The sequence below is a fragment of the Lathamus discolor genome, chromosome 2 (assembly GCF_037157495.1).
Source record: "Lathamus discolor isolate bLatDis1 chromosome 2, bLatDis1.hap1, whole genome shotgun sequence".
In the NCBI taxonomy this organism is placed as follows: domain Eukaryota; kingdom Metazoa; phylum Chordata; class Aves; order Psittaciformes; family Psittacidae; genus Lathamus; species Lathamus discolor.
Genome location: NC_088885.1, coordinates 39,498,180 through 39,516,272, shown reverse-complemented (window position 1 = coordinate 39,516,272; position 18,093 = coordinate 39,498,180). Strand labels below are relative to the sequence as shown.

Here is an 18,093-nt window from a genome sequence, read left to right as displayed (position 1 = left end):
TAATTATTTTGTCCATTAAACAGCCATAAACAGACAGCTAGGGCTAGAGATTTGCTCCTACAACTCCAAAACTTTGAGCTAAATAAACATTATTCTTAGCAGACATCTACAAAAAGACTCAGCTACAAGAAGATGCAGAAAGAAGCTAATTCTAAGTTTCAATTAGCTATCAAGGCATAATATAAAATGGTTATCCCTCAACTCAAATTTTCTTTTTTTTTTTTTTTTAAACTACTGGAGCCAAGAAACTTGTAAAGCCATTAATAAACATACATCTCGTTATGTAGATCCTATTATCCTCTCAGTGGGACATCCAACAGAGGGCAACATCTCACATTTATACGCAGAGAGAGTAACACACCAATATACATCCTAATGAGCAACCCCTACTCCTTGCTCTTTCCCAGAAATAAACACCTGCAGGGAAAACGTGGCAGGAAGCCAGGCTTCCACTCTTCAAAAACCACTTTCTTTTCAGATATATACGACTGGGTAAGAACTTGTTCTACTTTTTGTTGAAACTGGGAATTTTAAATATATTCAGTATGTGCATACTCAAAATTAAAAACAGTTTGTTCCCTGACTTTGAACTAGAGAAATATATGCACATGTCTGCTGCATCTGTGTTTATTTTGAATGCAGACCAAACTCTTTAATAGATTTAACCGGAGTGATTCACCAATTCACATACAAACTGTGCCCTGCTCACCTCAAGGCTCTAGGATAAATTAATATGAATCTGAAAGGTTCTTATCTACTCAGTATCAAAGTCTACAAAAGGGATATGAAACCACCTGAACAAATGCACTGTGCACACAAGGTTGTTGGTGTCCTGGGAGTAATGCAACATGCAGGACTCCGATAGGATGCTGTGAGGCCTTTTGTGTTCCCTGCAGCAGAATTCTGCTTGATTTAATTTTACATCTATTTCATTTCTGATTCTTGGCACTAAGAAGCCTTGTGAAGATTAAGAACTGAGAGACTGCTAAATGACAGCAAGAAGCTGTTCTTAAATTGTTTGACTTCTACTCCTCAGTGGCAAGTAACAACTGTTCAACTGAGATCCAGTAACAAACGGATATGCATAGTCTAAGGCAGGTGCAGTCTCAAGTAAAACAGATTTATGTAAGTCAACACTTGGTTCATGCCCCTTACACTAGAAAAAGCCTAAAAAGCCTAGGTCCTGCTGGAATATAATTGTGTTATTTGTTAGGCATCTAAGTGCAGTTCTTCCACACAATTTTTGTTTTGAGTAAGTTTTTCTAACTGAAATTACTTTTCTGTTCTATATTGAGTCTGAAAAATTAAGAAACCAGACTAAATTTTGTGGTGTTTTTTTTTTTTTCTAAAGTATCTTTTTGCACTTAAAATTATTTTGACGTTTGCCCTATCTTGCCATTTTCTCCTCTGTGACTTCTGAAATTAGGAGACAGTATGCAGTAGCAGAAAAAACCTCAGAACTACACAACTTAGCTTCTCCAAAGTATGATATGAGTTTGAAAAGTTATGGAATAGAAAACAAAAAAAGCCTCTGAAATAAAGAGAAAACCCCTTATAAGACTCTGCAGCGTCTATTAACTTTATATGGTGCCAATATTATGAACAAAAATAGGGAATTCCCAAAAAGTTAGGAATGTTTTCCCATATTTCTTTAGTAATATAACTATATATATTTAATATATTTCTTCAAGTTCTGTTTTAGAAATACACATTTTGTTGAAAATTTCAACATTCTAGTTATATAGTTGTATTTTCACTTTTCACCCAAGACTTTCCTATTTTTTACCTCACCTGACTTATTTTTTCCAGGTAGCTTTCTAGTTTTTCAGATCAACCACATCATCATGAGTGGCTGTTTTCACATTCCTCTGCAGAGCCACAAGACATTTGACAAGAAAAGCATTTTAAGGTAAACTCTCAGGTACTGCACTGATCAGCTTAAAAATCATGGCACTCAAACCATCAATTAAAATTTAGTATGTGTCTAAAGCATGGTAGCTAATTCTCTCTGGTCACACCAATGTAGTTAATGTCTATAGCAACTTCAAACCACAGGTTTCCTGTTTTGTGACATTGGATATGTGTTTCCTGCCTATGGAAAACAGAGTGACTTTTTATCAGCTTTTGCTCAAAAGGCATCCTGCTTCAACTGTGAATTGATATGGCCCCTAGTTGTCCAGCTAGGCTTGCCACAGTACACAAAAAAACTGGCACATAACCTTAACTATAAGTCATGTGGTAGGTGCTTTAGAAAGAATAATAATCAGATACAAAATTCTGGCAGCAAAGCAGTAAAAATCCTGCTGCATCTCCCTCCTCCAAAATAATTAGTCTGTAACGCCTTCTACTGATAATGAAATGGAGCCAGTTTTTTCAGCAGCAACAGTTATAGCATGAAGAATACCGTATCTGCACACCAGGTTAAGTGATAGCTTACAAAGGTGGGGACAGTTAATGTCAAACTTTTACCTGACAACAGGAAAGCCCAGGGGACCGCTTGACAAGGAAAGGGCTCCCGAGATGAGACATGGCCATTTTTGTGTTCATCTGATATGACCCACTGAAGTAAATGAATGCTCCTGTAAACAAACAAAAAAAAAAAAAAACCAAAACAAAACAAAACAAAGAAATATGAAAAATATGCAATACTGCAATGGCAAATAGCTGCCTCAGAGAGGTAACTACGTGCTCCGTGAGGCGCATCAAGCTTATTTATAAATGCAAACAAGCTTTGCCATCAGTTCAGTCTCTGCGGATAACAAGGAGGGTCTTGTAACAGGCTGCAACAAAGAGGACCTATGAAGGCAAAGACAAAATAGAATGTTAAATATTCCTGCCTCTTTCCTCTACAGGAAAATTAACATAACTAAGCCCAGAGATGAGGAAAGAGAGAGAAGGAAAAAAGGGTATGTTGGCAGCCATTGCCAATGCTACCCTGTAATGGTGCCTGCAAGCACTTGAGCTGCAGGAAGTAAACACAGAGCCCTGCAAAGGAGGATCAGATGTTGCTTCTGTGAGGGCTTTATTTTGTAGGCCCACTAGGTGTATTGTTTCATCTATCTGCTTAAGGCAAAAAACTTTCATCCTTCAAACAGTACAACTCTTTCCCAACACATTCACACAGTGTCTGTCTGCTTTTCACACAGTCTGGCAAGAGCAAAGGGACTGCAGAAGCTGCAACACTTGAGCACCCTGGAGATCAAACAGCATAGACCTCAGCTTGGCATCCCTAAAGGACATATTTTAATTGGCTTAAATAATGTTTCAAACAGAATTTAGAACAAAAATTAATTTCCTGTAGGGTACAGTATTCACTCTCAGTGCAGTCCCTCCAGTTTTAAGCATGCTAACAATGTTGCAGACCATGGGAGCCGATGGAATAAGTTATATTTTCTCATGGGGTCCACAGACTTGACGTTGTTGTCTATGCTAGTGGGGATGAAAGCTTAATTAAAGATCTAATCTGAACTCTGGCAAAGGAACTGCCTTTGGATTTCAACTACAGCAGATGCGCTTCAGACAAAGCTAGGGAGGGATAAACATCTTCAAGAGTCCTTAAAGCAGCGTATTTTGAAGGCCGTCAGCGCTGCCTTTGCTGAATACTGAGACTTTCATGAAAGTCTGTGCACACCAACACTAAAGGCTCAGTCTTGTTTGCACATTGATATTATACATATTGCCTTACATCTTGGAAAATCAGCTATTGTTCTGCCACAGTCATACTCTTTAGCCGTTTATTTCCCATGCATACATAATGCAGCAGATGGTTAGGTCCAGCCCCATGTGAATAATCACATCTCTTTAGCAAGGCTGGCACAAACAGGTGACCCTTATAGCTCCTTGTACAAACAGGCGTGCTGTGTTCCACAGCATGAGGGAAGCTCCCCCAATTGGATTGCAAGGGTACTTCAAAGGATCCTCTCGTAATTTGCGGCTGGGGCTCTACAGTAGCTTAGTTAAGATACTCAATCAAAATCTGCGGCTGCCCTCCCCACGTAAGAGGAGAGACAACCACTCTGTGCTACCAAAAGCAACTGTTGCAGCCTGAAAGACCTTTAGTGTTGGCAAAAACTTGCTCAAATTCTGGAAGACTATTTCTAAAGCCATCATGTGGCTGTAAGCAGGCACAGTAATGGATGGGTACAAAACCATCTCAGAAAGACTGTTGCACTAACTTATATGTGCTTGAGAGGTGCTGCTTGGGAACCTAGAGATCTGCTTGAGACTTCAGCCTACAGCAACATGAAAGTGTGAACTTAATTTGTAATGATTCAGGTATCAAAGCAGTTGAAGTGCAGCAGCACATAGCTCCATAAGGGCTAATTTAACATGCTGCCTAAGCTGCAGAGCAGATGTTTCTACCAGCAGCCTTCATTATGACCACATTACACCTCAGATCTGACCAGCACCTAGAATAACCCACATGGGAAAGACACAGGCACATCAGTGCCCGAAAGAGATGGGATTTTGGCAGCTGTGACACGGTAATGCTTGCAGACAATACCGAAGTGCAGATCCAGTGCCACTTTAGAGAGCCAATAAAAAAATCAAGTAGCTGCTGAGAAAGCAAATATCAACTTTGGCACACTTCATCACTTTGGGGCCAATGGAAAAAAGGCGCATGCCTGTGCAGTTAGTTATTATACAGCATGCACACACATACTCATACCATACTGGTGTTTACTCTGGTGAATTATAATACTGGAATTCCTCTACCTTTGAAAGCTGTAGGTGGACTACTTAATATTTCATGTTCCTTTACCGTGAACATGAGAGAAGAAGTGTGAAGGTCCAGCTGTAAGATAATATAGATTGTTAAAAAAAAATTCAAAGTAATCTAATCTCCACTGGAAGTAGTATAATAGATACATTTTAATAAAATCAAAGTCACAGAATATTTATCAATATTACTTAACAATGACAAACATGCCAGGCAGTTTTAGTTTTATGCACTGTGTTGTAATAACATTTTCGTTTTGGAAAAATACTTAAAACCAGCCCTCTACTGGAATACACTTTTTCCAGCCAAATGCATTGTATGGGAACTATGGGCTGAAGGAAGAACATTTCAAAGCATATTACACTCACTTTATTTTTCCCAGACAAAACTGATTAGCTTACATTCTACAAAAAGCTACAGTGATATTTTGGCCAAATAATATTTTCAAGAATGGTCCCTGTGTTAGTATCTGTTACAAAGCTGCTTATGAAATGCATGAACAAGTTTAACTATGCCAGTTCAAAAGTTAGTGTCTCAAAAAAAAAAGCTGCATCAAGTCTCATACGTCATTGACTGTCCCAGCAGAAAATGAAGTTTACAAAGTCATAGTAACCAAATCACATCTAAAAGAGCATTGCAAATGCTAGCTTTCTGTAATGTTACTTATGTTATATACTTACTATGTAGTATCCATTTAAAATCAGTTTTTATTATCAGACTGTTACCATTTACAAGTAGAAATATTCAACATAGGAGGAAAATAAAAGAAATCTCACCACATCCAGTATTAGTTGTACAGTCTCTGCCAGGAAGTCTCCTGTCATGGGGAGCCTGTTCTTTCATTATGTTCCAATCCGCATCACCTATGTTTAGTGGCTTCCATCCGCAGAGGTCAGTCTCAAAATCACATCTAGTGTAATTAGCTGTTTTGAGAACAAGGTAACATTCAGCTGAATTTGATACAATAGTTTAATGCCACAACTATAATTATTTTGTATTTGTATGTACAAAGAGTCTTAAAGAAGCACTTGTATGTTTCACTGAAACCATTATTTCAGATGGAGAAAAAATTCTATAATATTAATAAAAGTTCAAGCAGTTCTCTTGTTAAACTTAGAACCACAAAGGAAACCACCTGTAAGAGAATAAAATACATCGTATGAAATATGAGCTCCATACCTATGTTGCTGATGATTACAAAAGTAATATTATATATTTGTAAAAGATTAATTCTATGGTAAAGTTAATTATGCATGTGTGGAAAAAACATCAGATTTATTTAGTGATTTAAATGCAGTGAAAGTAAAGATTAATTATAACTTCCTCTCGTTTTTCAAAATTAGATTTAAATGTATGAATTATTTAGGGATCCCGGAAATTCTTATTGCAAAGTAAAAGACCATTTTCCTAGTTTGTATGGATTAGACCAATTTAAACTGCATAATAATCTCACACACTCTCTTTTCTAGAGCACAATTAATAATTTTGATTAAAAAATTGTATAATCTGAGAGTTTTCTTTCCTGGTCCAGAACAGCTTTACAAAGCCCTGTGTTTAACTCTTTGAGTACTTAACACAACTGTAGACATCACTTTTGAACTTGTCACGTTCCAGATTTCACGGCATATTTCTGCTATCATGTCAACCTCAGACATGATTATACATATTACTCCAATTTTCAGGTTGTACAAAACCAAAATGAAATACACCTTGGTTGAAACACCACGGCAGTAAAGTTCCACAGTAAAGGTATTTCTGGTACAAAGAGGTTATGTGAGCAGTTAAATCTTAAGGAACAAAATAAATAAAAAATATCAGTATCTTTTATCTGATTCATTATGTATCTCAAAATTCAATGAAGCACGCTTTCCTGTTTAGTGCAGTATATTAGTTAAACATGAAACTTGGTTAACTTATTTAATTACAGAATTCTCATGCTTTCTACAAGATACCTTGTTAATTACACTTCAATTCCTAATTCATTAACACAGAGGATGCAAATTGATATCCAAGACTAAGCTGTTTTGCTGTATGGTAATTAGTGCTATAACGAGGCATCGTGCTTTCCTTACTAAACAGTCTTGAGAGAACCAATGTGACACGTAAAACCAAACATTCTTCTCTTAAATATCACTTTCCTCTGCCCTCCCTAAAAAGTGCAAAAGGTCTTCTGTGCAAGAAGCTGACTTCAGTGACTGCATAGTAATGTCCAAAAAGACATCAATAAATAACCATGTAGACACAGAGAACTTACTCTGCTGTATACTAAGCAGCCAAAACCCTGTTCCTGGATGGAAGCTGACAGGTCAAATTTAAAACAAAATTTTAAACATGAGAGAAAGGTCAAGATGGCACTAGTGATTAATGTTCTACAGGTCAGTAAGGTATTTAGCATAGTAATTAAAAAAAATCCTATTTTCTTTTAACTAGAAAATAATAATTCCTGGTTTACTTCAGACCACAAGAAGAGTTATCGCAATATGAACAGCAACATATCTCGTGTGCTGATGATACCAGATCTGTTGTCATTAATATGGCTCAATACCAGCCTCAGTGTTTTTCACTGGCTCATACTGGAGAGCTGACTGTCAAGGCTACATTTAGAAATGGTATACTAGAAGAATTAAGGAAGCAGCAAGGTATCACTGCCCGTGATGGTCAACAGGAAGAGAGAAGTCTGAAATCTTCATTTCCTATATTAGTAGCTGCTAGTACAACTTCTTCTAACACTGTGGATTTAGAAAGAAATGTATAAACGCCATCTTTCAGGCTGAATATATGTTCTGGTTTCAGCTGTAAGGTATTTTTCTCCTTCCTAGCACTGCTGTTTTGGCTTTAGTCTGAGAAGAATGCTTATAACACACCGATGTTTTAGTTGTTACCAAGTAATGCTTACCCTGATCAAGGACTTTTCAATCTATCATGCTCTGCCACTGGGGAGGGGCACAAAAAGCTGGGAGGAAGCAGAGACAGGACACCTGACCCAAATTAGCCAAAAGGGTATTCCATACCACAGCATGTCATGTGTAGTATAAAAACTAGGGAGAACCACCCAGAAGGGCAGATCACTGTGCGGGTCGGGCTGTGTATCAGTCAGCGGGTGGTGAGCAATTGTATTGTGCATCTGGTTTGCACTTCTGGTTTGATTGTTTTTTGTTTGTTTGTTTGTTTTGTTTCCCCTTTTAGTTTTATATTCTCTCTCCTTGTTATTTTCATTATTATTATTAATAGTAGCAGTAGTTTTAGTTATTAAACTGTTCTTATCTCAACCTGTGGGGTTTACATTCTTTCAATTATCCTTCCCCATCCCACTCAGACGGGAATAGGGAAGTTGAGCAAACAGCTGTGTGGTTCTGAATTACCAGCTGTGTTTAAACCCCAACAATGTATAAAAAGCAGGAATAAAGAAAAAGAAAAAAAAATACTTTGCTCAGCCATTTTTTCAAACTTTATACAAATCTGAACACAATTATATAGGTAGGAAGAACATTCATGGTGTTGTGGTTTGGGGTTATTTGGGGGCAGGGGGGGAGAAGGGGAAAGAGAGGAGGGAAAGCTGCTCCAGTTCACTAAATGTGATAGTGTTAACACACATTAGATGTTACCTTGTTTTTTCATTGTACCTGTCATTTAAAATGACAAGCCCTATACAAACCTCTAGTCATGCAGACACTGAGAAAAAAAATCACTCACCAAGCCTAAGTGTTTCACCATATGTAATTTCTGCAAGTCATACTTCATTTTTTTTTTAAAGTATTGATACGTCATTTGAGTGAAATCCAACTGTCTGAGTTAACAATTTGACTTAAATTGTATCCCTACTTAGTTCTAAAAACTTAGGAGTGCTTGAAAATATTTAATCAAGCCTGAAAAAAAAAGTTCTGTGATTCTGCTGAAACCAAAACCCAAGAGATAGTTTCTCGGTGTATTTTTTCATTGCTCAAATATTAATAAACTTTGCGAAATGCTCTATTCCCATCAAAACAGTGCATAATTTTTACGATTCACAGCTTTTTCTCTACATTTTTATTTGAGCCTTCAACTAATTACAGGCAATATTTCACTGTCCATAGCTGGAAAATAGGTGACTGCACAACCTATATTTTTAGGGGAGTCATACTGCAGTTATGTAAGTTAAACACACATAAAGCATATCGCAGAATCACAAAACCACAGAAAACCAAGGGTTGGAAGGGACCTCAAAAGATCATCTAGTCCAACCCCCCTGCAAGAGCAGGGTAACCTAGAGTACATCACACAGGAACATGTTCAGGCGGGCCTTGAATATCTCCAATGTAGGAGACTCCACAACCCCCCAGGCAACCTGTTCCAGTGCTCCGTCACCCTCATATATCTGGCACATTATGTCTATTCCTACTGCATCTCTTACCATTCCACCTATTTATAATTCAGCAAAATAGAAAGGAAATTAGAAAACAACTTCTATTCATGGTAATAACAAGCCAAATTTGAAAAACAATATGTTTTTTTTTCATGTGGGTAAAGTATACTTCAATGAGTGAAGGAGTAAATTATTACACCAGTTCAGCAAAAACTATGACTCCCAGATGCAACCAGAAGAAAAAAATAAAGGTCCCCAAACATGTTCCCCTGAATTTCAAGAAATAAGTAGAGCTTATTAAAGCTATAAAATACACTGGGAAAATTTTTCAATTAACATGAACCATTTTTCCACATTTCTGTTTTTAAAAAAGAAACAAGCAACAAAGCACATACAACAAAAGCACTGGGAGGTTAAATGGAAATGTTTCCTCTTTGACTAGCTTACCCTACCCCTAATTCCAGCTGCTCTTGATCCTCCTGATGGAAAAAAAGCAAAGCAGTCTTGTTAGGTAGGCTGGGTTGCCAGCCAATTAATATTGCCTCAACATTGTTAGCCTGCAAGTCCTACTCTGGCAACTTAAATGAACACAAGAGGGAATGCATAGCTTGTCTCTCCACCAGATTAGCATTTCCCTGACTAAGAAATATGGAATAAGAAGGGCTCCTACCCTTACTCACTGTGACAGCATCAAAGCTCCTATGGAATTTGAAGTATAAACTACCTGTATGGTCAGCAACCAAAGCACCTCTATGTGATTACTTTGTCATTAATACTGTCATTTCTGACTATCATTAAATGTCATTTTAGGAAAGGAAAGTGTTACACCTTCTTACTAACTACTTATGCAAATTCCCTACCAGTTTGAGACTGATTTCATTTATTTAGGATTTGTTAAAGGATTGAGAAAGATTGTAGACCATAGGTCATGTAGCCTGAAATTCTCTATGTCATACGTCATTAGACAGATCTCTCATAACACCATGTCCCTTAGGTGAGATGGCCTCATCTCCTGAAACTACTCAATTACCTGACTTAGAGTTAAGAGACTAGTGTTAAAAGAATCTCATGTTGACCCTGGGTCTGCAGAAGGCATGCTTACTTTGAAGTAACTGTTCTGGTGAAACACAAAGTCAGTGCTATGCAGTGCTTGTAAGCAATGAAGTCTGAAAATGATATAGATGTAACTTCTTTTTCTCCATATGTGTATACGAGATTGATAGACAGATATTGAAAATTCCAGGCAATTAATGTGCCACAGGAAACATAAGTATGTAGTAAAACAAATGTTTTAGATGAAAGAAATGCTCTTCCTTCAAGTGGGATGGCAATAAAAAGATTTGCATATGTGTTCATTTGCTCTAGAAGGTTTCAAGGATTTGCAATAGTAAACTGTTATACTATAAATGAAATGCAGTAAAAGCTACACGCTATAAAATTATACATTTCCTTCATTCTACATATTTTCTATTCATTAATTATACAAATCCTATGAAAGGCTGAGAATATGTAAACTAATATTGGTGATGCAAAATTAAAAACAGAAAAGTTAAAAACAGCTGTTTTAAGGAAGCTTCCTTTCAGAAATGCTTGTAGGATGTGTTTAATTTTTTCTTTTTTAATATATTAACTGTGTTTTGATCATTTATTAGTATGGCAAAACATGAAATTTAGAAGTGATCTCAAATAAGTGATACCGAATAAGACATAATAAAAATGCAGAATTTTATACTAAAAACATTCATTTCAATTTTTCACTTCATTAGACGTATTGATTTCAACAAAACTACTCAAGTAAATTTGGTTACTCGTGTGCTTCCTAGACAAGTTCCTAATTTTGAGACTTTAGTTTCATATACTTAAATATATATTTATATAAATGGGCAGAAATTAAACAGAAAGTTTAAGAAACATTGTAAAACTTATGTGTTTGTTCTCATAAAATGCATTATTATAAGACTTTTTCATGTCAAATTAACATGAGCAAAAGAGAAACAAAAATAAATCCTTTCCAATTATAATGAAGCAAAGAAAATCCTCAAAAAGAGGAAAATCCTTCACACTGCTAGGTAACAGCTGCCTGCTTTTCATTTTCATTCAGCATAGAGATATGCCAGCTCTTTCTATACATGAGGGTACTTCATAACAGGAAACTACTGAGGATGTATCCAAGGATAGATGCTAACATACCTAATAGAATAGAAGCTAAAATATGCGTTATTGTACCAGATAGGAATTTTTACTGAAAATTAATGTGAATAGATGTAGTGCACTCTGAATATCATAATTTCCAAATTACATGGAAGGTTTACATACTGAACCAAAAAGAACAAAGGACAGAAACAGATGATGACTTTTCCTTTAGGTCTTTTTTGTTCAAGACTGCAGAAAGTGTCAGAAAGGTGAAACTTTTAAGCCAACCAAACTGCTGACAAGCTAAATTCCACCTTTAGGGTCCACTTCCTTGAAAAGGACTGTGTGAGGTGTCCAAGACGATATTAGCTATTAAAATGAGCGAACTTTAAAAAACATTTATTGCTATTTTGAAGATGGCTATTTTTTCTTTTTTTCTTTCTTCTCAGACAGTAGTCAAAGCAGCATACAACATAAGTTACTTATATTGTAGAAAATTACCCTTTTTCACTCTTTTTTTTGAGCGGATGGGTATTTTTGTGCACTACACCAACAAAACAATACGTCTTCATCCTGTGACTGCCTCAACAGAATGAAGCACACAATCCCTGTGTCTCAGGTTCAACTGAGTACGGTATTTTCTTTAAATTCAAATACACTAGGAGTTAGTGGTAAATCAGTGCGACACGCTAAACCAAGTTAACTGTGGAGGCAGCAGCAGGCAGAGAAGCGCTAGGCAGAGCTATCGAAGAAGGTTTTGTACTGATTAGGCCTTCTGTCAGCCCTTGCCCCAGCACCCTAATTCTGTAGACACCACAAGGAACAGTGGTGAGACATCCAAGCTAATCTGACTTTCTTCTGCCTACTCTTCAGTTTTCTGTCACATCTGCATGAGTGTAACAAAAGCAATATTTTCAACAGTGAGTCCCACTCTGGTCTCTGTTTAAACCTAAAATACTGGCTATAACTAGGTTATGTTGTCATCTTCTGGTTACCCAGGGCCAATGTCCAGCATCTAAGGCACAGAAGTAAAATTAGAAGATATAATGCATTGCATCCAAATATAATTGCCTGTAAGTGTTTAGAGTTATCTTTATTTTTACTTTGTGTACTACTATAACAACTACCCTTCAACTGGGACAATTATTATTCATCCTCCTTTTAAAACCTAAAATTATTCTTCTATACTCCTAGTCATTATTCACCACAATTCTCTCACATTGTTACTGAAGTGGGAACACTAAATTGCTGAGAAATAAAATTCAATTTATAAGTGCTATTCACTTTCATACAATTTTTCCTCCTAAAGAGTGCAAGAGGACTCTCTGTACTCCTACCAGCAAACACATGGAGCTAGCAACATAGGGTAAAGTCTTGTAAAAAAGGAAAATAGATCTCAGAAAAGAACACCCTATACACATCAATGTTGTCTTACATTTCACCCAGAGATAAAACAATATAAAGCTTACTATTTAAAATGTTACTTCAGCATTTGCATGTATTACTTGTTTTAGGCATGGCTCCTACATGGTTATTTAAATAATTTAAAAGATTAAAGTTTCAGACTGTGAGTTAAAAAAAAAAACAACTTGTAAATACATACAGTCCCTAAAGTCTTCTCAAGAAAGGTTGGAACTAGATAATCTTAAGGTCCTTTCCAAACCTAGTTATTCTACAATTATTGATGTTCTTCATCATGACATCGAGTGATACACAAAATTTCAATTTGTACCTCCCAGCAGCAAATATGCATCATTACCAATATCTTAAAGATGTGCAAAATTTAAATCTGCAACACACATTTAAGTGCTACTACCCCAGGCAAATACGCATACAAATGTAGACTGTATAATATTCATTTAGAAAGTTATAGGGTCTCTAAAGCTACTTTCAGATGGAGATGTGAAATGTTTCAGAATTATTACTGACATTTTCCAGTAACTGTTATTTTCTTTTGCTCTTGATTTTATAGTAGAAACTCCGCCTTCTAAGCAAAGTTACCTTCAATTGAAGACCATGAATAAGATGTAGCTTCTGAACTGTATGTGGTTTGCATGGTAAATTGTAACGCCACATAAATTTCATGTCATCTAATATATTTACTACCATTAACTCAGAGTATAAATTAGAAAACTACGGAAGTAGAGGTTATGAACATTGTACTTAGGGGATACATCTAAGGAAAAAATATGTAAAATGTTGCATTTCTACAGATATTTTAAAAACTGCTATTTGGATCCAGAGCATATTGTTGAGACCAGACAGAGAAATAGAAAGCAATGGGAAGGAAAAATATGCATGACAGAAAATGCTACAAACATTGTCACTAACCTGAACATCATTAACTATTTTGGGGAAAAGAAGCCACACAAATAATATGTTTTCTAGCCATTTAGGTAGATCTGTTTAGGCTTTCACAATACTCTTCAGAACAACGTCCTTCTAAAGCAATGCAATTCACTTACAGCAGGCTGCTGGATCCTCATCACTGCCATCAGAACAATCTGGGTGAGAGTCACAGGCTGATCCAGGCTCTGTGAACTGCCCATCAATGCAGGTGAATTCTTCTAAGGAGCAGAAACCTGGTGGCTCAGATGGTGTAGTGTCCAAGAGCTGGATGTTATTCAAACAGATGAAACCTGCTCTGCTCTGGAATGTTCCTTTAAACATAAGCTGTGAATTGTTACAGTTAAAATATTTGCATTAACAGACAGCAAAGAAAGCCTGATTTTTATTTACATAAACCAGCAATGTTTCACTTGTTAAAAGGTGCTGCATAGTTTCCATTACAAAACAAGTACAAATTTCAAATCAGAACCTGAAATCTTGTATGACTACCTTCAGTTGAAACTTCTGAAAATTTAAGCTAAAAGGGTTTGATGAATTCCAAGAATGAAGCTAATTAAAAGCCAGCTATTACACAGGATGATATAGAAGGATGACATTTCAAAAGAACATCTTTTGCTCCTGGCCACTGTGGAGACCAGCTGGGTCTCAAAGCAAGGAGATTACCACACTGGGCTCTCCAAGTTTACCTGAGCTAAAAGAGCAAGCAGAAGGAAGCAAGCTTGAATTCATCAGAAAGATGAAGATTACAATGAAAGAAACCACTGAGAGACAAGAGCAGGAGTTGGAGGCACAAATCAAAAATGGAGTTGTGGGTTTTGACAAGCTGGGACATGACCAGAGCGCTGATCTCAGAAAGTAGTCACATGCAAGAGGGACAAAACACATTGGAAAGAATGGACACACACACACCCTGAAGGCTGGAAATAAGGTTGGAGTGAAATCTCAAGAGGCATATATCAGGAATGATATATGTCATTATCTTCCACTAGAAAGTTTTTTCTAAATGACAAAGCCTTATAAAACTATCCATTCTCTCCTATTTCAAACAGCAGAATGCTTCAATGAAAATATCACACAGTCATATAGTTAAAGATAGTATTTCTCCTTCCCTAAGTGCAAGTGATCCTTGCCGCCATTGTACATTAATGCATAGTTTTGACTGTCTACATACACACATACACATTTTCAGCAGCCTCTTGTTTATTTTTAGGTACTATATTCTTATTACACATTTGGTTGCTTATTCACACTTATCCTTGTGGGAAAAGGAGAGACAAGTAACAACAAAAAGATACTTCTACTAACTTGCTGAAATGCAGTCATTCAAATATATGTCATAACATTTCCTGCAGTAGATTTGAATCTTTGTCCTTTCACAGAGATTACTTTTTCAGCTGATGGTTGAGACAATAAAGCATGGTTATTTAATTATGAAGAATAAATGTAAAATTACATAAAGCAAACTTGTAAATTAATTTAAGAATTAATTATATGCAACTTTGCATTCTTCTCTATGCCTGAAAATTCAGGAGGAAGATATTGTATCATCTACTTAGTTACATCCTTCCACTGAAATCCCAGAAACTATTCACATCATTTCACTTATTAGCATTTATATTTAAATGAGTTGGTAACACCTGAGATGGACTCAAATGACTAACTATAACATGGTGAGATTTGCATTCATTTTCTTGCAGCTTCAACATGTGATGTCTTTGCAGATGTTGAGCTGTAACAAGAGCTTTTACTCATATCAAAGCAATGAAGAACAGGAAGACCTTCAGGCTACATATAATTTTAACAAATCTTTAAGTTTTCTAGAAGCCTTACAAACAATGAAGTAAAGCAACTTCAAAAATCAAATGTGCCTTTTTCACACATACCTTTAAGTTTTCTATCCCTGTTGGTAGATGTATATCCACTTTGACCCATTCCTTCTTAGTCATGACGTTGGATTCCCATAAGATATGTTCTTCCTGTAAAATGTAGAATACAATGTTATAAAGCTAATTCTTGTTCCTCTATAAATCGCCAATGCTGTTTTCTGAACTCCATCTTTTCATTTCCTAGCCAAACAACCACATATACAAAGCTCCTAATATGTGAGGAACTAAAGCTTCACATATTCATTTGCAGCCTTAGCACTGAGCACCATGAGAGAGAAGAGAAACAAAACATGTTTACTGTGATTAAACATGCAAATAGTATAATTATCAGGAGGTGTCTTAGTAGAATTAAAGTGAATTAATATGTAAATTACGCCATGTTATTGCTGAATTTAACAATGTGTTTCCATGGTGCTCTCTACATTAATTTCTTTTTCATAAATAACTGCTTATATTATGTTGTGTTATAATTAGATTTAGTCTTCTTAGAACTGAATTCAGGGTCTGTCAAAATTACCTAATTAACTGTGTTAAAAATACTGCCCCCCTTATTTTTTTTTAATATGTAAAGCATACAAACAGAGTAGTACCTAACAAGTCCTAGTCATGTTCTGAGTTACCTCAATCTCCATTTTCACTCCACCTCCTAAGCATAGTAGTGAGAGTACCAAATGTAGTAAGGCTCCCTTTACACAAGCAATCCAAGCCCTTCTGATTTCATAATCTAATGAAAACAGCTCATGCTTATTCTGCTTCTGGTCATGATCCTAACTGGAAGATGCTGAGGCCGGTACAAGGAAAAGTTATTATAGGTTACACATGGAAACAGACTTAACCATTACAAGTATCAATACTGAGACCCCTTTTAGGATGCTGTGCAAAGTATTAGGTTTACATTTTCCACAAATGATATTACAGAATTAGAAGCAGTTCAGAAAAAAAAGTTGTGAAGCAGGACGAGAGAAATGGAAAACCTCTTGTATGCAGAGAAATTGAAAGTATAAAAACATTTTACCTTACAACAGATGAATAAAAGGGGATATGTTAGGTATGTGAAATATTACCAATAGTATAGACAAGGCAAGTTATCTTTTTTCCTGTCTTGCAATATAAAAAAAAAAAAAAAAAAAGAAAGAAAAATTCTAATCCTTGATAGTCCAAGAGATGTGAGTGAGCAGAACAACACTGATATGAGCTGTGATGAGTAGCCAATTATTTTTGCTGTTTTCCTAACAAGGTTTCAACTGTTACAACATATTAACAAAGCTGAAAGTCTAAATCTCTGTTGAATTTGTTTTCAAAGGTCAGTTTTGGAAAACTGCAAGACAGAGCCAAGCACACTTAATTCTGCATAAAACTTGCTTCATTTAGCTAAATAATTCAACTTGCAAAGAAAATATATTAGCATTATTAGCCTACAATACCCACACATGAACACAGAAAAAGGCGACGTACTAGGAACCATACTACATGGCAGGTTAAAACCATCGCCTGTGGCTAAGTGTCTGCTCTTAAAAATATTTTAGTTAATGTATTCCCCCCACATGTACATATATGAACCCTCCAAACACATTTGTGTACCTCAGGTAAACACTCTGCATTTGCTGTTTATTTGATTGGATGCATCTGGATACTACAATTTTGTTCACATTCAATTAACAGCTTAGATACCCATCCCCATGACCCTCTTGCTCCCAAATTTATGTTAATAAAAACAGCTTGACTCAGTAAATTTGCATTTTCTGTGCATGTGCCAGTATCCAAGCCTTCTAGAGCAGTTTATTTACACTGACAGCTGTAAATCATCTCAGATGCAACAACTTTTAAACTGATTATTGTTCCATGCAACAGACATTACCTTCTGATTTCATACAAGTCTAGTAATAATATTATTTCCCTTCCTCACAATGTTTTCTCTGTAGTATTCATCCTGCTTATCAGATTCTACCACCTCTTTAGTACTAATGGGTTAACACTTCTAGCACATCACTTGCATCACTAGCCTTCTTTAAAAATGTTGAAAGTATTGCTTTTCCAGTACTTTCCCTTGAGATTTATTTTGTTGATGTGAGGGAGCAGTTGCTCAAAATACCTTCACTCTATTCACCTTGTGATGCATTTACCATCTATGAACAATTTTTTGTAAAGCTAAAATGCCAAGAATACTTTCTTTTTCCTTAGTGGTTTGTATTGGGGTTTTGTGGGGGTATTTTGGGCTTGGGTTTATTTGGCGTGTGTTTTGCTGGGGTGTTGTTTTTTTTTTTTTGTTTGGTTTTCTTGGCTTTTGTGTTGTGTTTTTTGTTTTTGGTTTTGGTTTTTTTTTTGAGAGAGATAACGCTACTCGGATTTGAAGGATGGAAGAGAATGGTGATCTCTTCTTATCAACTCCATTTATAAAATACAACATTTTTTATTATTATTTTTCCTTATATTTCTTCAACTGCAGTCATAATTTTATCCCCGCTTTTCTCATTTCAGAAGATAATTCAGAAAAAAAGCTTATTTGTTCCCCCACAATGATTAATGGGTTATCTTTAACTTCTGTAAAGAAGTGTACTTGCATGCTTCTTGCAGGTGCTGCTGAACACTTACAGAAATAGTGCATTAGGATACCAATATGCTTGCACATATAAACATCAGTTGAAATTATATTTTATTGTTTA

General features: G+C 36.0%; 1 protein-coding gene across 1 annotated transcript in view; it reads right to left on the bottom strand.

Moving 5' to 3' along the window:
* MALRD1 (MAM and LDL receptor class A domain containing 1) overlaps nucleotides 1-18,093 on the bottom strand; it is a 253,534-nt gene that overhangs the window by 211,405 nt on the left and 24,036 nt on the right. The window contains exons 8-11 of the mRNA XM_065666535.1: nucleotides 15,428-15,520; nucleotides 13,661-13,868; nucleotides 5,497-5,643; nucleotides 2,470-2,579 (exon numbers count right to left, since the gene is read on the bottom strand). Coding sequence (XP_065522607.1) covers nucleotides 2,470-2,579; nucleotides 5,497-5,643; nucleotides 13,661-13,868; nucleotides 15,428-15,520 — 558 coding nt within the window. The remainder of the gene's footprint in view (nucleotides 1-2,469; nucleotides 2,580-5,496; nucleotides 5,644-13,660; nucleotides 13,869-15,427; nucleotides 15,521-18,093) is intronic.